Source organism: Thrips palmi, unplaced genomic scaffold, assembly GCF_012932325.1.
Source record: "Thrips palmi isolate BJ-2018 unplaced genomic scaffold, TpBJ-2018v1 HiC_scaffold_8, whole genome shotgun sequence".
NCBI classification, from domain to species: Eukaryota; Metazoa; Arthropoda; class Insecta; order Thysanoptera; family Thripidae; genus Thrips; species Thrips palmi.
This window is the reverse complement of record NW_023144635.1, coordinates 8,587,425-8,609,773: the sequence shown is the minus strand read 5'-3', so window position 1 is coordinate 8,609,773 and position 22,349 is coordinate 8,587,425. Positions and strand designations below refer to the sequence as shown.

The window sequence follows — 22,349 nt, the reverse complement described above, 5'->3', positions numbered from 1 at the left end:
GAAGGTCACTTTTGTTGTCTTTCTATAACAAGTGTTCGTAATAAAACTCGCTCCATGCTGCTCCTGGCTGCCCCGTTCGGCCTGACTCGTTAGTTACGCAATACGCTTTAGGCGTCGCGGTGCTGCTCGGGAAATACATAACGTTCCCGCCGCTCTCCTCGCGATGCTCCCCGTCGGTGTGGCCAGAATGGCCCGGATCCCATTTCGCTGATAACGCCAGCTGGGCCAGGGGACTCGGCGGGGGCGCACCGCGCGCAAGTTTGGGTTGAGGGAGTCGGTTTCGGTCTCTCCACTTTTTCTGAGCTCCCACGCCCCCACGCCACGCCCTGGCGGCGCGCATCATCGCCAACAAGACCCAGGTCCTGGTCCAGACCGCCGCCGCGCCACCCCCGCGCGCCCAGGCCGCCCCTGGCACAGCGGCACAGCCACCCCGTCCCCTTGGTCCCTTGCCGGCCGCGGGGTTCCGAGACCGGCAGACCGGCCCTTTGAGCAAGCCTTTGAGGGCCTTACGTAACCCATGTAGTCATGGCGCTGGCGCTGGCAGGGGCGGCGGGCTAGACGCAAAGAGGGGGGGGGGGAGGGGTGACCCTCCCCAAAAACAGCGCCGTCCGTCGGCGTCCTCGCATCACCCGGGCCTTTCTGCTCAGCTCGGCGATGCGCTCACGTCGCGGCGGCGGCGCCGGGGAGGCGGTGGCGCTAGCGGCCTCCGAGGACCGCGCCGTGCGTTAGGCGTGTGCGTGGGCCGTGCGCGGGGCGCGCGCTGCTAGACCGTGTCCGTCATGGTGGCGCGCAACTTCGGCAACACGGCGCCCTCGCAGGGCGGCCACGGAGGGCACATGTCGCACGTCGGCGACGCCGGCCACTCCCAGGACGACGGCGGCTACTCGGAGCTGCTGGAGCTGGAGGACGACCGCGACGAGTACCTGCCGCTGGAGCAGCTCAAGCCGGCGCACCTCCAGCAGCTGCAGCAGTTGCAGCAGCTCCAGCCGCAGCACAATGTGTACTACGAGCTCACCACCACCGCCACCAACGTGGAGGCCACCTCCAGCGTGGCCAACGAGTAAGTGGACCTGGGACTGGGTCCGCTTGTGCGCCGAACGCCGAGCAATGTCGCAGGGCACCCGTCCTCGGGGCCTCCACGTCGGCTTGGCTTATCGGCCAGCCCGCTGTGACCCTCAGCGCCCCCATACCTGCCGCGTGGCCCGTGCATGCAGAGTGCAGCGGGCAGCGGCGGGCTGCAGCGAGGCGGCGTAGGCTGCCTTCCCCGCCGCCCCCGGCCCGATGCTGCCAGAGATTTAAACGCAAGGAACCCGACAACGTCGCGGCGTGTCTCGTCGGCCGGCCCTCGCCTCGCTCTCCATATTCAAGCAGCAGGGACAAAACGGTTCCGAGGCGCTACGCGCTACCAGCCCTCCTCCCTCCCCTCCCCCTCCCCGCGCCGCAGACGCCACGCTGCATATGTTGTGTTATGTTCCAGAAGTTCGTGCTCCGCCCACACCTCCATGTACCTGGGGGGCCCCCGGACTGGCGGCGGCTGCGGCAGCGGCCTCGACGACGACCTGGACGGCCTCGGTCCGGGCCCCGGGCCCAGCCTGGGCGCCCTGGGTCAGTGCGGGCCGCACCAGGCGGGCATGGACCACGTCATGGACCACGCCATGGAGCTGCCGCCCCAGGTGGACTCGACGCGGAACCTGTCCAAGAAGCGCAAGGGGTCGTACCAGTGAGTATCCTGGCCGTTCTGGCGGCACCAGCTGGAGAGAGAGAGGACTACAGGCGCTGGCGGGCGGCGTGCGCTGGGGCATGGCGCCTTGCAGGGTAGGCCGCGCGCGCACAGCCGAGTGCTGCTGGCAGACGCGTTGCCTACGCTGCAGGGGCTCGGCCGCTCCGGCCGCCCTGCCGCCCTGCCGCGCCCTGCCGCGCCGCCATTCTTCCCCCATTCTCTCTCTCTTTCCCTCACTGTTCCCGCTGTCCGCGGCTGTCCGCGGCCCCTATTTGTCTGTGCTCCCTCTCTCTGCCCGCGCTGCTGCGTTACGACACAAAGGGATGACACGGCCAGGCCGCCGGGCCGGCTAGGCAGGCAGAGTGCTGTAATTGTGGCGTTCTTGTTGACAGCGACGGCAGCGACTTCGATGACGACACGGAGGACGGCAAGTCGTGTCGGACGGACGACAAGAAGTGAGTATGCGCGGCTCTGCGGCTGGCAGTGCTAGCCCGCTCACCTGGTGACGTCACTGGCAGGCTGGCAGGCCGGGCAGGGAAGCCCTACACCCCAAGGCCTCGCCCTGCCACGCCGACCCGACGCCGCCTTCCTGGTGTCGGCCTGTCGGCCTCGGCGTGGTCGCCCGGCTCTTAAATCAACCCCTTCCCCGCCCCACCCCACGGCCGCACCGCGGCCTCCCTCCCGGCCGCCCCGATCAACCCCCTGCCCAAGGCCCTGCCCTGCCCAAGGCCGGCACTGCGGAAGCGAGCGACACTGCAACTTGACGGGTGCGTCTGACTTGCAGGCAGAACCACAGCGAGATCGAGAAGCGGCGGCGAGACAAGATGAACACGTACATCACCGAGCTGTCCGCCATGGTGCCCATGTGCCACGCCATGTCGCGCAAGCTGGACAAGCTGACCGTGCTGCGCATGGCCGTGCAGCACCTCAAGACCATCCGCGGCGCCGTGCACTCGTACACGGAGGGCCACTACAAGCCCGCCTTCCTGTCGGACCAGGAGCTCAAGCACCTCATCCTGCAGGTACGCCACCCCAAAAGCAAACCAAAGTCAAAAACTTAAAGCGGACGAAGCCATGTCGTTGTGCTGGGGAGGGAACGGGGGCTCAGGGGCAGGGCGTGCTTCGCGTGCTTCAGTTCCCAGAAACTCTATTATTTCGCCCTACTTGGCCTCGCGGACTCGCAGATGAACATAACAAGCAGAGACAAAGGGGTGGTGGATATCCACTCCACCCCTTCCCCTCTCCCCCCGTCCCGGGTGCTGCTCAACAGGGTTATTCTCGGGACGGGGTTCGCTTTATGTATCCTTTGCTGAGTATACCAAAATAAGCGCTGCCGTCGCGTCGGCTCGGAATGGCCACATGCAGTAGCCACAACCTGGCCCGGCAACCCTGGGCAACCCTGGGCAACCCTGGGCAACCCTGGGCAACCCTGGGCAACCCTGGGCATGCCGGCAGGGAATGGGGCCCTATGACCACGCTGTGCGCTCTGTTCCAGACAGCTGAAGGCTTTCTCTTTGTAGTGGGATGTGACCGCGGCAGGATCCTCTTCGTCTCCGAGTCCGTCTCGCAGGTGCTCAACTTCTCACAGGTGGGTGCAGCCGTGCAGGCTCTCGGACCCCATGCGGTGCTCCGCGCTCCGGCCCGCACGCGCAGCTAGCCCTCACTGTCTGGCCGGTTACAGGGCGACCTCCTCGGCCAGAGCTGGTTCGACATCCTGCACCCCAAGGATGTGGCCAAGGTGAAGGAGCAGCTGTCGGCCTCGGACCTCAGTCCCAGGGAGAGACTCATCGACGCCAAAAGTAAGTGACAGTGGCGTGGAGCTGAGGTTGTTTGTCTGTCTCCCTCCGACTGACCGCTGGCCGGCCTGGCCTTGCCTCGCAGCGATGCTGCCGGTGCGCACGGACATGCCCGCCGTGGGGTCGCGGCTGTGCCCCGGCGCGCGCCGCTCCTTCTTCTGCCGCATGAAGCGCAAGCTGCCCACGCACGTCAAGGAGGAGGCCGACACCACGTCGTGCTCCCGGAGGAAGAAGCCTCACAGCGCAGGTCGGCGGACACTGCCTTCTCGGCGCCAGTTCCTTTCAGAAGCACCCAAGCGCCCTCACCCCTGACGTGCCGCCTTTTCTTTCCCAGAGCGCAAGTACAGCGTGATCCAGTGCACCGGCTACCTCAAGTCGTGGGCCCCGGAGAAGATGGGCCTGGAGGAGTCCGAGCTGGTGGAGGGCGAGGGCGGCGCGGGGGCGGGCGGCGCGTGCCTGTCGTGCCTCGTGGCGGTGGGCCGCCTGCAGCCCATCCTCTCGCCGCCCCCGAGGCCGCGGCCCGGGCGCAGGCCGCCCAACACCCGGCCGCTGCAGTTCACCTCGCGCCACGCCATGGACGGCAAGTTCCTCTTCGTGGACCAGCGGTGAGTAGGCTGCGCTTGACGTCGTCCTGCCGACCCTGCCGCCCTACCGCTCAACGGCGTGCTGCTTGCTTGCAGGGCCACGCTGGCGCTGGGCTTCCTGCCGCAGGAGCTGCTGGGCACCTCCATGTACGAGTACTACCACCCCGAGGACGTGCCGCACCTGGCCGAGTCCCACAAGGCGGCGCTCAACGCCACCGACGTGGTCACCACCAAGGTACCGCCCGCCGTCCCAAATGTCCACTCAGATCTTCACTTTTGGCCGGTTGTCTCATGGATGTTTCCCTGCGCGCAGGTGTACTGGTTTAGAAGTAAGGAAGGATCCTACATTAGCATACAAAGTGAGTGGAAGGCGTTTAAAAACCCGTGGACCAAAGATGTAGAGTATTTAATAGCAAAAAATTCTGTGATCATGTGAGTACACCCGCACTGTTTCTCTTTTTGGTTTTTCTTTTGCCGTGTGGCAAATCGAGACGAGCCGAGGCACTAATGACGCTCTCTTCGACGTGACCGCAGGACGGACGGCAGGCACATGGACATGACGGCGTCCAGGCACAAACTCAGCGGCACGTCGCGCTTCCAGGCGGGCTACGATTTATTCTCGCAGCGTAAGTGTGTGTGTGTGTGGTACATTGCTCCGCCGTGCGTCACTGTCACTGCCGCGTGCGTCACTTAAGTCGCGTTGAGCGCCTGCTTTGCGCAGGGTAGGCAAGCCCGCTTCGCCCTCGAGACGATCGGGTTGCCTAACGTGCAGGGTGTTGCTTATGCTGCCGTTCCTCTGTCTCTCTCGCACTCATGGGGCGTTTCCTATCGGCGAGAGAGGGACAGAACGACGAAACACACTCAGAGCTTCGCCTGGTTCGTGCCCCCACAGCCGGCGTCAGGGACGTGAACCTGCAGCGAGACATCCAGAGGATCATCTCGTCGCACGTGGAGGCCAGCAAGATCGGGCGCAAGATCGCGGACGACGCGCTCGACTCGCAGCGACTCCGCGGCAACGGGGACTCGTCGTCCAACAGCACGCCGTCGCCCGCGCACCAGGAGTGCAGCCCCGCGGAGGTAAGGCTCGGCAAGGCCAAGGACGGCACCACGGTGCTCGCGTCTCACGTCGCTCTCATGCACGCCCCGCCCCGCCGCCCGCTGTTGCAGAGCAAGCAGTCCCCGAGCATGGCGTCCGACACCGGGCGGCCGCCTGGCTCCGGCCCGGGGCCCGGCTCAGGGCAGGACCCTCTCGCCAGCCCCCAGCACGAAGCCAAGGACATCAAGACGCTACAGGTGGGCTTTGCAGGGCTTTGCAGTTGACCCGCGAGGGGTCGTGGGGTGCCTGACGTCACTGGCCTCACTTACACCGTGTCGGTTGCACTGCGTTGCAGTCCCCGCTGCCCCTGCCGGCCAGCCCCGCCAGCCAGGTCAGCCCCTCCCTCCCGGCCGGCAGCAACGGCAGCACCAGCGGCCAGGACGCGACCACGGAGACGGCCATGCGGCACGACGTGCGGCACGACGTGCGGCAGCACGGTGTCAACATCGCGCACTCGGCGAGCACCGTGGACCCGTCGGCCTACTCCTCCATCAGGAACAACGTGACGCTGTCCAGCCTCGCCACGCCCGACCCAGGTACGTAGCAATCGAACACAACCACCCCACCTTTCATGGCCTTGGCCGTGACCAACCTTGGTTTTAAAGCCCGTCAGATACCCGGAAAGAAACGAGGGCTCGAGTCGGGCCTAGCCCCAACCGGGCCCCAACCACCCCAAGTCCAGCAGCAGCCCGTGACGCTCGGTAGAAGGCTGTGTGTGTGTTTTAGGCTTGTCCGGCCTCGCCAACGAGGACGACATGCTGGAGATGATGGGCCCCGTCATGCCAGAGTCCCCGGGCCAGGGCGCGTCCAACGACGGCAACGACGAGGCGGCCATGGCCGTCATCATGAGCCTCCTGGAGGCCGACGCGGGGCTGGGCGGACCAGTCGACTTCTCCGGTCTACCCTGGCCCCTCCCATGAGGTCCAGCGCGTCGACTCGACCCAAGACTTGCCAAGTGCAGCCAGTTCCAATAAACTGCATTCCATTCCTAGGAACACGAAGTAATGTGGTTCAAAGTCTGTTTTTTTTTTCATTGCTTTGCTCATTTAATTAAAATATGTACATTCTTTCAATGGGTTTAAGTCCCTGAGTTGTCTTCTAATACCCTGTTGCCCTACAACCTCTCATGCTAGTGGGAAAGATTCTAAAATGTTTGAGGGCGGCTGTTTTTTGTAGGAAAGCAGAAAAAAATCAAAGAAAGAATATAATTAAAGTGCACGCTGCTCTTTACTTCCTTTACATTTGAACATTTTCATAAAGAACAATCACGAAAAATACAATTTGCGTGTGTGCCATGAAACAGCAGGAATTCATTTCGTAGCAATCTGAGATCTCCCAAACCATAGAACATAAAACCTAATTAGTCAGTCAACAATACCATGAACTTAGCAATAAAATTGATGAATCTATCTGTGCAATTTGTCACAATGCAAGAAGGCAAAACAAACAAAACATATAATACATAACATAAATGACACAGTATATTGCACTTCATTACAAAAATATATTTAAAAAAAAAATTGGAGATGCATAGTTGTCTCCAAATGTAACACAACAATATGACACTTTAACAGAAGATGTAACCTTATGCACAAAAATAACAATTACTGGATTTGCAATGAAAAACACACCAATGATATTCAACATACGCGTCAAAAATAAAATTCTCTACTCACTTGAAATATTTGTACTCAAAAATTCAGTAAAATAGTGATTTGGGGAGGGGGCGGAAGGGAATTCAAGCTGGAGGGGTAAGTCGTCTACAACTTGCCCAATTGAGCTTTTTTCAATAATCTTTGCATCACATTGGATATTTCATCATCTGATCCTGCTTTTTTCTTACCCCTAGGTTTCTGATTCTTTTCACTATTAGGTATCCTTTTACTAGTATTTCCTTTAGAAGTTTTGCCTTTTTTAGAATCACTTTGCATGTCAGCCAAAGCTGACTTATCATTTGGTTTGTTCTTCTTTGAACTAGATTTTGAACTGTTGACCATCAATGACTTTTCACCGTCAGAATTCTTCCGGTTCTTGGCTGGTTTCACTGCTTTGGCTGCAGATTGTCTCTGCCTCATTTCCTCAATACTGCGTGTAGTGTTAACATCATCTGGGCCAGAGTCAGAATCATCGGATATGCCACTAATATTTGAAACACGAGGCAAACTTGATTTTTCAGAAGGCTCAGGTTCACTCTTGTTAAGTATCTTCTTTCCTTTCGCAGTCTTATCTTTCCCCTTCTTAACTGAAGTCAAATTTTGCATGGCAGCCTTCAACACCTGATTTTCAGCATCATCATCTGAATCATCATTGTCAGGTATGTTCTTAGAGTCAGTCTTAGAACTATGCTTCAGTTTAGTTTTCTCAGCAGGAGCTGCCTTAGTCTTCTTAATTAAAGCATTTGCATTTTCACGTTTGGACTTTTGCTCGAGTTTGGCTTTAAGTGCTGCCTGGATGGCAGCCTTCATTATTTCATTTTCGCCGTCATCAGAATCATCTGAGTCGGGTGTGATCTTCGGACCCTTAGAAGTCACTTTGGAAACACTTGTTGAAATGCTTTCACACGACTTCAGTTGAGATTTCTTGACAGGGGATACCTTTAATTTCTCCTTTTTGCGATCTGGAGACAAGCTTTGTATAGCTGCCTTCAATGCCTGATTTTTAACTTTATCATCTGAATCATCTTTGTCAGGTATGTTCTTCAAATCAGTCTTAGTACTATGCTTCGGCTTAGTTTTTTCAGCAGGAGCTGCCTTAGTCTTCTTAATTAAAGCATTCGCATTTTCACGTTTGGACTTTTGATCAAGTTTGGTTTTAAGCGCTGCCTGGACAGCAGCCTTCATTATTTCATTTTCGCCATCATCAGAATCATCTGAGTCAGGTGTGTTCACTTTGAAAACACTTGTTAAAATACTTTCACTAGACTTCAGTTGAGATTTCTTGACAGGGGTTGCCTTCGATTTCTCCTTTTTGCTAACTGGAGCCAAGGTTTGCATGGCAGTCTTCAGTACCTCATCGTTGTCTGAATCATCAGTGTCAGGTTTGTTCTTCAGATCTTTGGAAGATTCCTGGGAAACATTTGTTGAAATCTTATTATCAAGCTTCAACTTGGATTTCTCTGCAGAAGCAGCCTTGGACTTTTTGGCTGGCACATCCTGATTCTCAGATTTTAACTTCTTCCCCCGTGTGGCTTTGGGAAGAGAGGACTCACTTGATGCCATCTCCTTAACCTTCACCATAGCAGATTTGATAACATCTATGTCACTGTCACTTTCATCATTTGGTTTGGAATTCTTCTGAGAAACATTCTCACTTTTCTTCAATATTGATTTTTTCTCAGGACTGGACATTTTAGAACAGGCAGCATTAGGAGCCAACTTGGATGGCTTGCTTTTACTGGGTTTGTTCTTAGTCTGTTTGTTTTCTGCTACTTTCAGCATGGCAGCTCTTATTGCATCCAAATCATCATCACTATCACTTTCTTGTCCTTTGGTTTGATTCTGTGTACCTTTAGGAACATGCTCAGTTTTAGCACTATTCATATTTGCGACCTTGCGAGGCAACCTGTCTTCATCTGAACTCCCATCACTTTCTGATTCAGAAGAGCCATGATTCACAATTGGTGTGGCAGTTTTGAAAGGGGATTGCATAACACCCATAGACAGAAGAAGTCTGTTTTGGACCGCAGTCTCAAAATCACTGTTATCAGAATCATCTTCAGACAGTTTCCGTGGCGCCATCTTCGCTCGAACAGCAGCCAGCCCATTTTCTGCATCAGACGAATCACTGGAGTCTTTAGATTTTGATGAAATAACCAACTTTTTGGGAGGTGTAGAATCTGAATCACTGTCACTATCCACCTTCTTGGCAGCTGAGGACTTGATGGGGCTGGTCAACTTTTTGGGTGGTGGGGGGTCTGAATCACTGTCACTTTCTACCTTCTTGGGAGCTGAGGACTTGATGGGGCTGGCCAACTTTTTGGGTGGTGGGGGGTCTGAATCACTGTCACTATCCACCTTCTTGGCAGCTGAGGACTTGATGGGGCTTTCAGGAGGACCAGGAATCTTGCCTTCCAGACTTCCAAACATCAAACGAACCTGTCCCCCACTACTTCTAGTACCTAGCTCAGAGTCCATCATACTCCTACTCACAGAAAAGTATTCAAGTTCCGGAGAATGAGCTATGCTATCTTTACGGGGAGAAAATTGTTTCTTGGGTGATGCTCTAAATGACCTCTGCCCAGGAGGAAAAAGGTCTTCTGATGTCAGGCTACAACTTGAAATTTCCTTCATCTTTTCTTTACTAGGAGACTTCTCTCTTTTTGACTTCTTTTCCTTGGTTGGTGAAGTTTTATCCTCTTTAGACTTTTTCTTGTCTTTCAATGGTGAAAGTGGGTTCTTTACTTCAATACTAATGCTTCCTTTGCTATGGTGGGTATCATTTTGAGGTACAGCACTCAGCTGAGAATCGTTAACACTTTTTGCTGTTTTGGATTTTTTATCTTTCACAGAAGGGGACTCAACAATTTTAGCAGTAGCCTCTGCTTGCTTGGAAATTTTCTTAGAACTAGAGGGCAGTAAATTCAATTCAACTGTCTCTTTTAAGTTCTTTTTCTTGGGTGTCTTAACTGAATGAGCATCTTCACTAGCAGAAGGACTAGGTTCTTGAATGCTGGTCTTCGATTTCTTCTTGGGCTTTTCTTCACTTGGTTGTTGACTCTTATCAGTAAGTTTAGAATTAACTTTAGATCCATCGGCTGATTCCTCTCCGATTGCTGTTAAATCAGAACTTTTAGCTTTTTTCTTCTTTTTGTCCTGTTTCAAGCTTACAGAAAGGTTCTTAGTTAAATCAAAATGAGTAGAATCTGCATTTGGGGGAGGCAAATCCTCAGGCAATTGGCTGACATCTAATGAAAATCTTGGAATGAAATCTGTTTCATCTACTGAGCCTATGCTAACCTTCTTCTTTTTCTTTTTAGATGAAGATAACTCTGATGCAGCAACAGAAACATCAGCATCCTTCTCTACCGGTCTTTTCAAAGTCTCGACCTCCTTTTTGGATTTTTTAGCTTTTACTTCTATATTTTCATTTGACTGATCCAGCTTGTGCTTGCGGCTCTTCTTAGTAACTTGACTAGAAGTTTCAGTTGAATTAGATTCATCAGGTACAATTTCCTTCGACTTCTTCTTAGGTTTTTTGTCTTGCTCATTCAATCCAGTGACAACATTCCTGAAAAGTAAACCCACACTTTACATTAATGCTTAACACATAAGCAGATGAATCAGTGGAAAAGCCAACAACTCAAAACTTACCCGATATCCATTATTTTTCCTTTAAAGAAAGGAAGTTTACCGCTGAAATTCTTCTCTTTCAGTTTAAAGATGACTTCTTGGTGCATTACAACTTTGTTACCAATCCACTTTGCTGATTTAGCATCTGATCCTGGTCGGGGGCATGAAATGTTGAACCGCTGGTAAACTAAAATACCAACATGGTCATTGCTGATTTTGTTAACTATGCCTGCAAAAGAATGTGAAACTTCAATAAACATGTAACAAAAGTACTGCAACTTCAAGAACTGCCACACGCACCTTTCAAAACACAGCCAATTTCAGGACGAAAAGAATAGAAGTTTGCTTGAATTTCAATGGCAACCCCACTGCTTTCAGCAGAAACGGAGGCTGATTTGCTAAGAACTTTCAACTTGTCATAGCCCAAAAAGATGCCATCCAACCTGTTAACAAAAGTAAAAGACAGTACAGTTTTTGATACTACTCAAACAAAATGAGCGGCTCCTCTTCCTTGAGAACAGTGATCTGGTCAACATACAACATAAGGGTGATACATAAAAATAGTTTTTGGCGAAATTTTAGTATCTGACACCTAAACAGCTGACATTAGCTTGATAGCTTGCAGCTATCATGAAAAAAATAACGAAAGGAGCCTCGAGAGTATTCGTATATGACGTCTCCTTGACAAACCCTTTAAAGCCATAATTCTCCTCTCAAAGACAAATGGCATACGCTTTGCTCAAATACATAATATATATGTATCCGAAAATGGGCAAGCAGCAGGGTGGCATTCAAGTTTTGATATGCTGGAAGAGTGGTATAAACATGAAGAAACGTGGTGCACAATGGGAAACCTAACCTCTTACATTGGTTGCCACATCAAGTATTACGAACACAGAAAACCCAGCAGAAATATAAATTATAGTAAATAATTGGCCAACGCCAAGGCTACGATTGGTGGCATGTTAAAGGGTAACTTCAAGAGACACTTACGACTTGTCGTAACAATTCACGCTCGCATTCAACAGATCCCGAACGGCGGTCTTCAAATCTTGAAGATGAAATGGCTGCAGCACGACTGTTATTTTCCTCAGGTCTGAAAATACTCTTGAATGAGGATCAGCCGCCAACGTTTGCAGTTCACCCTCCGCCCATGGAATCACTGCTCGCATTTTTGATTCCGGGATCGGCACTTTGGCCTTCGCTTCGCGGTATTATTCGTCCACACTTTTGGCCTTCGCTTCGCGGTATTATTCGTCCACACTTTTTGAACAAATCTGCCAAGGCCAAACACACTGCCTTCTCGATTCTTTGAAACAATCAATCAGGTCGTAGGGGAAGGGGGAGGGTGGGGGTTGGAGGGAGGGGAAGAGCGGGGCGGGGGGCGGGGGATGTGGAGGTGGAAGTGGGGCGCGTCTGGCGCGTGTACAATCCGACACAAAACCCTCGAGAAGAACTTGTTGAACATTTTAGAAGGGTACGTCAACTTGTCACCGTTTACCTAGCCGTTTCGTTTTCAACCTTTTGATGAGCATTGTCACTAGGTAGTTCCAAGGCGACGTTCTTGCCAAGTAAGCATTTTCTTTATCTCATTAGAGGAATGCTATGTTTAAGGTTCACAATTGTTGTCAAATATGACTTCCATGTCAGAATGATTCACCTGTGTTATCTTAGTGTCAGTGATAAGGATGTTCGTATAAATTTATTTCAAGTAATTTCGCAGGGAAATTTGGAAGGAAAAATTTCAATGGAGATGAGCTCAGCTGATGAGATCATGCCTTATTAAGGCCATGGTGTTCTATTTTTGCCGCAAATAAAGAGAGTCAAGGTGTGCTGCATTTGCGGCAAAGGGAAACTTTTCTCACGTCTATTAATGGTGTGTGCGCTCTAAGGTTGAACAAGGGTTTTTTTTTGTTTTTTTTTTATCTTAACAAGACAAGCACTGCAACAGGTTGTTCCATGCAATGGTTGATAAATTCAGCCGTGACTTGGAAACCAAATTAATCACCATTAAATTTGTTTTGTAAATTGTGGTGGTAATTTTATCTGTTGTATAGACTGGAATGGAAGAACCGACTGAACGTAAGGGTGAAGGGGATGGCGATTCTGACTACGATGAGGATTTGGCCATACCTGAGGAATCGTTGATGACATCACCTGATGGAGGTGAAGTGACAGTTACAGCATCTGATGGAGTTGACACAAGTTCTTGTAAGTTCTAACAGCTATCCCGCAATTTCCTCGTACATCATTGGGGACATGAAATCATAAATCAGTTCAAATTTTAGCTTTGCAGGCTTTGCCTTTTCAGTCTTTGTATGACACTCCATTGAAATTTAAGTCACCTCAGCGAATGGTTTTCATTCCTGGCAAGGAAATAGCTGTGGATATTATCAATAATGAAAGAACTGTGACGACACATCTTTTAAATCCCAACTTGTAAGTTTCCTCACTTCCTCAATCACCTGCTCAATTTTTGAACTTCTCAAAAAATTACTGGAATCTCATTTTTAGGTATACCATACAATTTCAACATGGTGATTTTACTTGGACTGTTCAAAAGCGGTATAAGCATTTCCATCACTTACATAATCAGTTAAAAATTTTCAGGTTTGTTTACAATTAATCAATCAAGTTCTTATCTGAAAGCATATGGGTTTTGTAATCTAATTTTTTTTCTGTCTAGGACTTCTTTGAAAATTCCCTTTCCTTCTAAAACTCACAAAGAGAGAAGAGCAAGTTTCAAACATGATTACCAAGGGCGAAATAGGGGAAAATCTAAAAGCTCTCTGCCAAGGTAAACTGTGTTATACACATTTCACTTTCACATTTAATAAATTGTTCCGACGTAAATCAAGTCTATCTGTGTAACAATTTCCTTCTATAGGTTCCCTAGCAAGCCAGATGCTTTGCTGAGATATGACCAAGTTGAGAGAAGAATATCTGAGCTCACCGAGTACTTACGGAACCTTCTCAGAATCAATATCTATCGTAATCACCATGAAACAGTAAAACCAAAATATTTTTTTCTTCTTTGTGTTGCAGTTCTAAATAACATTTTTAAAATTTTATTTTTTGAAATATTTTAGGCTAACTTTTTGGAGGTGAGTTCTCTCTCATTTGTTAAAGAGTTGGGTGTTAAAGGTAAAGAATCACTGATCAAGAAAAGGACAGGTAGTACCCAACCAGGAAGAGCAGGATGCAACTGCTGTGGGCTGCTTGATTCTGTCATTTGTGTCAGGTAACAATTTGTTCAAGATAATTGTTTTCTTCACCCAAGCTATTTTGCATAAATTTCTGTAAATGCTTGCATTTTGCCCAACAGGTGCAGTTACTTGTGTACTGATATTTGTGGGAGGTGGCGGAACCGTTGGTTGGTATGCAAGGATACTTTTTTATGTTATATCAGTCCTAAAGATGGTAGAGTACGATCTGTTATTCTCATTGACTCTGGTTTTGAAGTTTCGTCCGGGGTATATACCTCAGGACTTCACCGAGGATTGGTTGTCATTACACATAGCAGGTATACTTGTGCTTCCTCACCTGCAAACTTAATCATTTGACCTTTTTTTAAAACTAGTTTTTTCTTATGTTTCAGACAAGTTGCTATTAAATGTGATACAAGGAGAGAAAGTAAGGAATGGATGGCCTTTCTTCGAGACATTTCTTACAACCAAGGTGTGCAAACAATTAACAATATATTTTTTCAACTATGCCTTCCTTTTATTGTTTATTGTATTTTCTTTATTTGCATGAACTGCAACAGCTCATGAGTTCATCCAACGGAATCGAATGGGTTCCTTTGCCCCTGTGCGTATGGACACTCAAGCCTCATGGTTTGTTGATGGATCCTCTTACATGGCAGCTGTTGCTGATGCAATGGAAAGTGCTAAAGAGGAAATCTTCATTGCTGATTGGTGGCTAAGTCCAGAAATATATATGAAAAGACCAGCTATTGATGGAGAACACTGGAGATTGGATAAAATTATTCAGCGTAAAGCAGTAAATATACATTGAAATTCTGCATCTGTAATCCAAGTTTTTTTTTTTAAATTAGTTTTAATTTGTTTTTGATGTGTATTTTGTTTAGGCTCAAGGGGTGAAAATTTTTGTATTGTTGTACAAAGAGGTACAATATGCCCTTGGTATCAATAGTTACTACAGCAAACAGTGCCTTGTCAAAGGGCATTCTGAAAACATCAAGGTTGTCAAAGTTCTGCTCATGTATTAAACTAAAAGCTAAGATGACTTTAATGATGATCACTATAATGTTTATTATTCCCACAGGTTCTCAGACATCCTGATCATGCTAAAGCTGGGGTATTTTTGTGGGCTCATCATGAGAAGATTGTAGTGGTTGACCAAACATATGCCTTTGTTGGAGGCATAGATCTGTGCTATGGAAGATGGGATGATCATCACCATAGGTAAGCATGGCTGCAGTCAAAGCAAAGTGTCACCATGCTTCCAAGGCTCTTCTTACTGAGACCTTCTGTGGTTGTGTCTCTCATCTCTCTTCTATTTAATTTGAACATTTAAACTCTTTGAGTGCAATTCAACTTAAACATGATATACATTTGCTATGTAAACTGAACTAAATCAGTGCAAGATGAAAACATATTTATATGTTTGGGAAAATTTTAAGGAAAACACATACTGACATGAATTTCAAATGAAAGCCTCTCTACAATAATGTCTCTCTTTTTCTGGAAAGCACACATTCCTTATATTGGGACTGTACAGAGATGTGTGGTAAGTGTAATATCAGCTTAACCACCGTATATCCCCACCTGCACAGAATTCAACCTATCATTACCTTGTATATTGTTTTAATGTGTAAGTCAATTTTAAACAATGCATCCGTGAGTGCATATGCTACTTCTGCATCTCTTCTCCACCCTACGAAAAATGTTTTATCCCTTGCAATTTAATCTTCTTTAATGGTAGTCTATCTGGATATGTTCTGCAGTTCCTTATGATTGTATTTTTATTTAACTCACATCTTGTCTTTTTACCAGACTGGTTGATTTGGGAAGCATATCACAAAATTCAAGAAATAGTTGTGGGTTTCGAAGCAGCCAAACATCAAGCAGACCCAGTGGAAATGTTCAACCCCTTATGTCTCTGGCTGCGTCTGCAAATGCTGTGGGTGCTGGCTTAATCAATGCCACTGCTAAGTATGCTCTGATAACAAAAATACAGTATGAAATAATTTAAAAATGAAGTCCAGCCATTTTCTTATTGAAAATTGTCACTTTATGTTCCCAAGCAATAAAGCAGATGATGGATATTCTAATCCAGATGTTTTACCGCAACAAGAGCAACAGATGCCAATTCTTACAGAAGAGGACCTTGTTATGGCCTCTCAAGTTCCTGAAAACATAAAAAGAAACACCCCGGAGATGCAAAGAAAGAATATCTTAGTAAAGGTGAGGCAATTTTTCTCATTTGATAATAATGTGAAATGCATGAAGTCATCCATAACAATGTAATTTTGCAGATGAAAACTCGTGGAAAAGACATTTTAAATAAGTTTCATGTTGGTGATGACAATGCAGGATTTACTGCTAGTACAGACCTAGCTACAAATTCAAATGATCATTCAGTATCTTACACTCATGGCATCCAAAAGCAGACTAATGTAAACTTTAATTCAGATTTTATAGGTGCTGAAAAACCAGTGTATGTTGAACCTCAGTAAGTTCTGAATTGTTGTAATACAATTAAAGATTGAAATTGATTAAGTCTTGGTGATGAGAAAAGATTCCATTTCAACTTCCTTTTCAGACCTGAAAAAAAGAAAGGAATAAAAACGAAGACCAATGGTAATTCTTTTATTGATGGACTGAGCGGATCAGCAAAATTATGGATTGGAAAAGATTATGTAAACTTTATAGTTAAGGATTTTAACAATTTGGATCTACCCTATCAAGGTACATTCTATAAATTTCTTGATTTTTGTAATCCTACATCAGTTATGTAATATGTGCAAACTTTTTTTTTTTTGTGTTTTTTGTAGACTTTATTGATCGATCAACCACACCTCGAATGCCATGGCATGACATTGGTGCCCTTGTGCTAGGTGCAGCTGCCAGAGATGTTGCGAGGCATTTTATTCAAAGGTGGAATGCAGTTAAGGTAAGTAGGGTGACAAGTGGCCAACTTAATTTTGTCAAAGGCACATTTTTTAGCCCAATGTATTTCAGACGGAGAAAGCAAAGCTAAACCACATGTATCCCTGTCTGCTTCCAAAATCATATCAAGATTTGAGATTGAATCCACATGTGAAGCCTTTTGATGGATCTTCATTATATAATGTTGATTGCCAGGTAATTGTCAGAACCACTGGCAACTTCTTCTTGTTGTGTCCTCAAAATTTGGCAACTCATTGTATTGTTTTCTAGGTTCTTCGAAGTGTGAGCAGCTGGAGTGCAGGATTTTTGGACTCTGAGCTAGTTGAGCAGAGCATTCATGAAGCATATGTAGATGTCATAAACAAAGCAAAGCACTATGTTTATATAGAAAATCAATTTTTTATAACTCAGGGTACCAATGCTGCATCTGTTGTGCGAAATCAAGTGGGTGATGCCCTGTTCAAAAGGATTCTAAGGGCTTATAAGTAAGTGAAATGTCTGTTCTGGTGTAGAAAAACAAAAATTCAATGTTCCTGACACATCCATATTTTTATTTTTTATTTTTATCAGAGAAGGAAGCATTTTTCGTGTGTTTGTTGTTATGCCTCTTCTTCCTGGATTTGAAGGGGAGGTGGGCCAGAGCACTGGAACTGCTCTTCATGCTATCACACATTGGAATTACTCCTCTATCTGCAGGTAACTACCATAGTCCTTTTGCTTTTTTTTCAATATATTTTCACTTTTTTATCATGCTTTTTGTGTGCATTAGAGGAAAGGACTCATTGGTGCAACGGCTGAAGGATGCTGGTATAAGAGACACTGAAGAGTATATCTCATTCTTTGGGCTACGAAACCATTCCATTTTGCAAGGTGGTATGGTAAGTACTCCTGGCCCATAACCATCCAGCCAACTGGTAAAAACGCACTCCTTCATCTTGATGAAATCTTAATAAAAAGTGACGAAAAACTGTTTTCCAGGTAACTGAACTTATTTATGTTCATTCAAAGCTTTTGATAGCTGATGATGCAATTGTAATTTGTGGATCCGCAAACATCAATGATCGTAGTTTAGTTGGGAAAAGGGACTCAGAAATCGCTGTTTACATTCAGGTTTGTTGCAACTCAAGTGTATTCCCAAACTGCAGTCATATATGTTTTTTTAGTAATTATTTTTATCTCTTAAAGGATAGAGACTTTGATCCATGTACTATGGCCCATGAAGATTATGTTTCTGGGCGCTATGCAGGATCATTGCGACGTCATTTGTTCAGTGAACACCTTGGGTTGCTGGATTCGGATAGAAATGTAAATATAAGTGATCCTGCAAGTGATTTCTTCTACCGTGAGGTTTGGCTGCAGACTGCTGTTGAAAATACTGCCATCTATGAGGAGGTAATAAATGTTACAACTTCATTTTGTACCTCCCCAGTAGTGTTTTGCATTGAAATGCAAGTAAAAGGTAATGCTTTTTGGGCGCACATTATGAGCGCAATGTGCATTAAAAGCAACATAAAATGCGCACAAAATGCATTACCTTTCAAGCACGTTTCAATGTTGAGTGCTGCTGGGGTAGAGTTGAAGAAACCATGTATTTTAATTTAAAATATCTTTAATTTGCAGGTATTCCATTGTATTCCATCAAATCAAGCTAATAGCTTTGCATCATTGAAGAAATATCAAGAAGAAATACCTCTTTCCCACTCTGATCCAGTAGCAGCTATGAAGAAACTTGAAGGAATCAAGGTATGTAAGGAACCTCTAGTGGACTGAATTTGTTAGTAAAATGAACTTTCATCTTAATTTTTTTTAATTTGCAGGGGCATCTTGTAAAATTGCCACTTGAGTTTTTAGCTAATGAGGTTCTAACACCAAATCCAAGTACTGTCACTGGAATGATGCCAACCTCACTCTGGACATAAGTTCACAGTTAATATTAAGTCAGATCAATTATTATGATCTCTACGCATGTTTCAACTGTTAACCATACGGACACCAGTTTGCTCTGTGGGAAATGCATTTATAGGGCTGGAAACCTTCCTCGTTTTTTACTATTTTGTTTCTTTTGCATTGAATTCCATTCAAGTTTCCTTTCTATGACAAAAGTCTTTGTTGTTGTTTACATAACACTCTCTTTTAAATGTTTTATTTCTGTTTGTTTGTTATATGGTTAAGTTTTCTCATGTGTGCACTTTCTTGGTGCAACTGCCTTCTCTTTATTTAGTATGCCAAAGAGGCAACATGTGTGGCAGGCAGCTACTGAGCCTGTCTTTTCAGTACTTGACAAAATCAGTATTTTTGAATGGATGCATTGCATTCATGTTAACCTTGATGTAATGAGCCTCGGGTCTATTGCCCTAAGACATTTATTTCATTTGCTTCATTCCATTCTTGCCATGACTATGTACTATTATACTAAGAATTGATCAATGCGTGGCGTTAAGGATTGTAGTACTTGTATGGTACAATGACTCCTGTAAGTATGAACTTTTAGAGCTTTAAATTAACATGTTGCTTATTACCTTTGTTGTGTGCTTGATTATATATTTTAATAAAATGTTAATAAAAATGAATTATTGCATTTTTTGTTTTTAATCTGTGGTCTATGAACTCAACTCAGTACATTAGCATTTTCCATTCTTTTTTTACAATTTACACACATTCAAAGTTAATTAAAAGGTTTTACTATAACACAGATACTCATTTTCAAGACAGTTATTTTAAAACATTAAATTTGTGTGGACAACTGCACAACAAAGTTTCATCAGCTTTCTACATACAATAGGGGTTTGTAAAAAAAGGGAGATGATCTATTTGAAACTGCATGGATCATCCATGATCGCTAAAGTTGGAAATTAATATTTACATAACTACATGTAACTTGGCAGTGATTAAACTAACATTCTCTCTTTTTCAAAAGCATGTTAAAAATAGAAATCACCAAACTTCTCCCGATCTGAGCACAATGTGTACATACAAAATACACATTGAAAAATAATACAACATCACATCAAGCTTCTCTATTTGAGAGAAAAAACAATGGCAACATGATGTCAAGTCAAAAACAATTTCATATATAAAAAACAACATGAGCCCTTAACAAAAGGAAAGGGTAAAATACTTCCATTATAAAGTTACACTAGGACTTAATGAGGAGTTAATTGGAAACAGCTGGTTCTGGTTTAGCTGCAATTGGCTTCCCATTCCCATTGGGCTGACCCTTAGATTGGCAGTTGCTTTCTTGTATCTTTTTGCGAAGACTTGCACTTTCCTTGATCCAAGGATGGTCTAAAACCCCTTCAAGAGATAATCTATTGTTTGGATTTAGCTGCAAAAGCTGTAAAAAAAATGAAAAGATGTTTATAAAATTTACTGGTAAACATAATAGAACGCGAATGGCATAAACAATGCAGGATGAATGAAGAGTCTCACCTTTGTAATTAAATCTCTGGCACTGCTGGAAACATGATCAGGGAATGAGTACTGGGCTCTGGAGATTCGTGCATAGGTTTCCTCATAGGTTTCTGCCTCAAATGGTGGCTTGCCAACAAGGAATTCGTAACAAAGAACACCCAAGCTCCATAAGTCAACTTTGTGATCATGTGGACGACCCTGTACCATTTCTGGAGGCAAGTAGTCCAACGTACCACATAGAGTGTCTCTCCTGAACAAAACAGACACAATTTATTACAACTTCCAACAGGAAGATGTGAGGTCACCTAAAAAGACTATCAGTTAACAACCAACCTTGAGCTGGGAGCATGAACAGACCACCCAAAATCTGCAATCTTTAGTTCACCCTTTGCACCTAGAAGAAGGTTTTCTGGTTTGATATCACGATGAATAACCTTTTTGCTATGGCAGTAGTGCAAAGCGTCAGCTAGCTGTTGAATGTAAGCAGCAGCTCTGAAAATTTAAGTGCATTAAGAGAATGAATATATACCTAAGAATCAGACATCCATGTTCTCACAGCAACAATTACCTCAACTCATCAAATCTTTTCAAAGGCTGTGTCTGCAGGGCTCTGAAAAGCTCCCCATTCGGAGCATATTCCAGGATAAGATAAACTCTCTGTTCGTCATGGAAATAACCATATAAACGTAAGATATTAGGATGCCTGCAAAGGTAAAACAGTTAGAGATGTGCAGACCAAAATATATACTATGAATATCTGCATAATGTATGTGATAAATCATCAATTACAGAAGATTTACCTTAGATGTGATTGAATTTCTATTTCTCTGCGCAACTGGTGCTCAACATTTGCCTTCTGCAATTGTGACTTAAAAAGAACCTTCAAGGCTATAATAAACTTGGAAGTTTTTTCTCGTGCTAGATAGACGTTGCCAAACTTTCCTTTGCCCAGGGCTTTGCCAATGTCAAAATCTGAGAGTGTGAAAGTCCGCCTAAAATCACAAAATAAATGAAAGCATTGTGTTGACAATGAAAATATACCAAAAGAAGGGTAAAATAACTTACTGCTTGTCATTCTTCTGGCCAGATTTCTTGTTGTCAGGCATATCTTTCTGTCCACATGATTTTGATGCCTTGCTTTCGCCCCTGCAAAATTAACAAACCTGAGTCGTACACAATAATTATGCTCAATGATAAAAGGTCTAACAAATTGAATTAGCATTGCTCACTCTTGGAGAGAAGGCACTTCTTGCTTAGGGTCTGTGGCTTTTCCAGAAGAAGACGAAGAGACTACATCTGTCTTCAGACAGGAACTTTGACCACTATTAGAACTTTGAACATTTATATGAGCAGGAGCTTGAGTTGTAATCTGATATCCTTTCGCTTGCTGTTGAGAAGAAACTAGCCCAGTAGCTGTCTTGTGAGTTGAACCAGTTGAAATAGAAGACACTGGCTTTGCTACCGGTTGAGTTGGTTTCATTTGGACCTTCTCTGTCCCAGGCAATTGCTTTGATTCAGGTTTAGAAGTTGGAACAGATGCTTTAGGCTTAGTAGCTGGAATTTTGGAGGCAGCAATGAAACCCGAACTAAAACAAACACGAAATCATCAGTTGTAACCAACATGGAACATAACTTGAGCTTCGCTGCAACACTTACCTCTTGATGACATGGACCTGTTTAGGTCGTTGTTGGGACGGCAACACGGCTTTGTTCTCCTTGCCACTGCCGCGGATCATGATTCACAGGAAATAATGCCTGTAACAAAAACATCAGCAGTCATAAGTGGTCTGCAAATGACATTTTGACAATGTGAATGGCAAAACTAGCAACCGAAAACGAGGCATTTATGAGGTCAGTGTTAAATGGGAGTCACAATAGCGAAATCAAAAAAAGGAAATGTAAGACATAAAATGTCTAAATGGTAATAAAAGAATCATCTCTAACCGTTGCCACAAAGGCCGGGGGACCTGAGAAGGAAGAATGAATGTAAACAAAGTCGAACGGTACCCTTGCACTGGAAGTTTTCAGAACATGCATAACATTACCTATGAGTCGAATCTCACTGGACGATCTCTATTTGAGACCAGCAGCACACAGAAAGAAAATTAAATAGCTGCTGCAAGACGGACTGACCCTGGTACCGGTTTTCCTTTCAAACCGCAGGTCTGAAGGTCCAAGCATGCAACCAGACAAACGTTTATGTCCCTAGATCAAGGCCACTGTCATGCGTCATCAGCCTACCGTTTCCTTTGGAAACAAACAGTGAGTTAACTTTTCACTCCACAATAAGATAAATTTTCATCTGGTCCTTCGCTTTTAT

General features: G+C 45.8%; 4 protein-coding genes across 10 annotated transcripts; 2 read left to right on the top strand and 2 right to left on the bottom strand.

The window, feature by feature from the left end:
• Positions 1-787: 787 nt before the first annotated feature.
• LOC117653178 (protein cycle) lies at positions 788-6,278 on the top strand. Of its 4 annotated transcripts, none has more exons than XM_034398648.1 (15): positions 788-1,060; positions 1,478-1,720; positions 2,113-2,175; positions 2,505-2,742; positions 3,216-3,308; positions 3,402-3,519; positions 3,602-3,763; positions 3,851-4,121; positions 4,197-4,335; positions 4,414-4,532; positions 4,635-4,726; positions 4,993-5,177; positions 5,268-5,393; positions 5,492-5,732; positions 5,923-6,278. In XM_034398648.1, exons 1-15 carry the CDS (start codon positions 837-839, stop codon positions 6,114-6,116), a joined length of 2,508 nt encoding a protein of 835 aa, XP_034254539.1. In that variant the 5' UTR covers positions 788-836; the 3' UTR covers positions 6,117-6,278. The 4 variants fall into 4 exon arrangements, with proteins under 4 accessions (XP_034254539.1, XP_034254535.1, XP_034254536.1 ...); XM_034398644.1 differs by having other exon boundaries at positions 5,902-6,278; XM_034398645.1 differs by having other exon boundaries at positions 5,905-6,116.
• A 121-nt stretch (positions 6,279-6,399) lies between these two features.
• On the bottom strand, positions 6,400-11,802 carry LOC117653177 (nucleolar protein dao-5-like). Its single transcript, XM_034398643.1, has 5 exons — positions 11,720-11,802; positions 11,478-11,683; positions 10,785-10,927; positions 10,506-10,713; positions 6,400-10,422 (listed from the first exon to the last, which is right to left on the bottom strand). Exons 2-5 carry the CDS (start codon positions 11,654-11,656, stop codon positions 6,957-6,959), a joined length of 3,996 nt encoding a protein of 1,331 aa, XP_034254534.1. The 5' UTR covers positions 11,657-11,683; positions 11,720-11,802; the 3' UTR covers positions 6,400-6,956.
• A 75-nt stretch (positions 11,803-11,877) lies between these two features.
• On the top strand, positions 11,878-19,196 carry LOC117653629 (phospholipase D1). 3 transcript variants are annotated; one of them, XM_034399429.1, is made up of 26 exons: positions 11,893-12,055; positions 12,208-12,360; positions 12,542-12,695; positions 12,773-12,923; positions 12,999-13,094; positions 13,171-13,281; positions 13,372-13,492; positions 13,574-13,725; positions 13,810-14,007; positions 14,083-14,162; positions 14,251-14,486; positions 14,575-14,688; positions 14,772-14,911; positions 15,503-15,661; positions 15,754-15,913; positions 15,985-16,181; positions 16,272-16,417; positions 16,504-16,622; positions 16,691-16,813; positions 16,889-17,103; positions 17,189-17,314; positions 17,388-17,496; positions 17,597-17,728; positions 17,804-18,010; positions 18,239-18,361; positions 18,436-19,196. In XM_034399429.1, exons 2-26 carry the CDS (start codon positions 12,358-12,360, stop codon positions 18,535-18,537), a joined length of 3,474 nt encoding a protein of 1,157 aa, XP_034255320.1. In that variant the 5' UTR covers positions 11,893-12,055; positions 12,208-12,357; the 3' UTR covers positions 18,538-19,196. The 3 variants fall into 3 exon arrangements, with proteins under 3 accessions (XP_034255322.1, XP_034255320.1, XP_034255321.1); XM_034399431.1 differs by lacking the exon at positions 12,208-12,360 and having other exon boundaries at positions 11,878-11,961; XM_034399430.1 differs by lacking the exon at positions 12,208-12,360.
• Positions 19,185-22,310, bottom strand: LOC117653633 (aurora kinase C). Of its 2 annotated transcripts, none has more exons than XM_034399437.1 (9): positions 22,075-22,310; positions 21,686-21,784; positions 21,259-21,615; positions 21,095-21,175; positions 20,830-21,021; positions 20,598-20,732; positions 20,363-20,521; positions 20,048-20,279; positions 19,185-19,952 (listed from the first exon to the last, which is right to left on the bottom strand). In XM_034399437.1, exons 2-9 carry the CDS (start codon positions 21,763-21,765, stop codon positions 19,773-19,775), a joined length of 1,416 nt encoding a protein of 471 aa, XP_034255328.1. In that variant the 5' UTR covers positions 21,766-21,784; positions 22,075-22,310; the 3' UTR covers positions 19,185-19,772. The 2 variants fall into 2 exon arrangements, with proteins under 2 accessions (XP_034255328.1, XP_034255329.1); XM_034399438.1 differs by lacking the exon at positions 22,075-22,310 and adding an exon at positions 21,974-21,992.
• Between the last annotated feature and the right edge of the window lie 39 nt (positions 22,311-22,349).

Bases quoted from the DNA above. Each gene is read 5' to 3' on its own strand.
- LOC117653177 (XM_034398643.1), bottom strand. From the start codon at position 11,656: ATGCGAGCAGTGATTCCATGGGCGGAGGGTGAACTGCAAACGTTGGCG. The intron at 10,928-11,477 runs GTAAGTGTCTCT...TTTTGTTAACAG, and splicing joins GTGAATTGTTACGACAAGTC to GTTGGATGGCATCTTTTTGG. The intron at 10,714-10,784 runs GTGCGTGTGGCA...ATTCTTTTGCAG, and splicing joins AATTGGCTGTGTTTTGAAAG to GCATAGTTAACAAAATCAGC.
- LOC117653633 (XM_034399437.1), bottom strand. From the start codon at position 21,765: ATGATCCGCGGCAGTGGCAAGGAGAACAAAGCCGTGTTGCCGTCCCAA. The intron at 20,733-20,829 runs GTAAATCTTCTG...TTACCTTTGCAG, and splicing joins GAAATTCAATCACATCTAAG to GCATCCTAATATCTTACGTT. The intron at 20,280-20,362 runs GTTGGTTGTTAA...TGTTTTGTTCAG, and splicing joins GTTCATGCTCCCAGCTCAAG to GAGAGACACTCTATGTGGTA.
- LOC117653178 (XM_034398644.1), top strand. From the start codon at position 837: ATGTCGCACGTCGGCGACGCCGGCCACTCCCAGGACGACGGCGGCTAC. The intron at 3,764-3,850 runs GTCGGCGGACAC...TTTCTTTCCCAG, and splicing joins GAAGAAGCCTCACAGCGCAG to AGCGCAAGTACAGCGTGATC. The intron at 4,336-4,413 runs GTACCGCCCGCC...CCCTGCGCGCAG, and splicing joins CCGACGTGGTCACCACCAAG to GTGTACTGGTTTAGAAGTAA.
- LOC117653629 (XM_034399429.1), top strand. The intron at 13,493-13,573 runs GTAAAACCAAAA...GAAATATTTTAG, and splicing joins ATCGTAATCACCATGAAACA to GCTAACTTTTTGGAGGTGAG. The intron at 14,008-14,082 runs GTATACTTGTGC...CTTATGTTTCAG, and splicing joins GTTGTCATTACACATAGCAG to ACAAGTTGCTATTAAATGTG.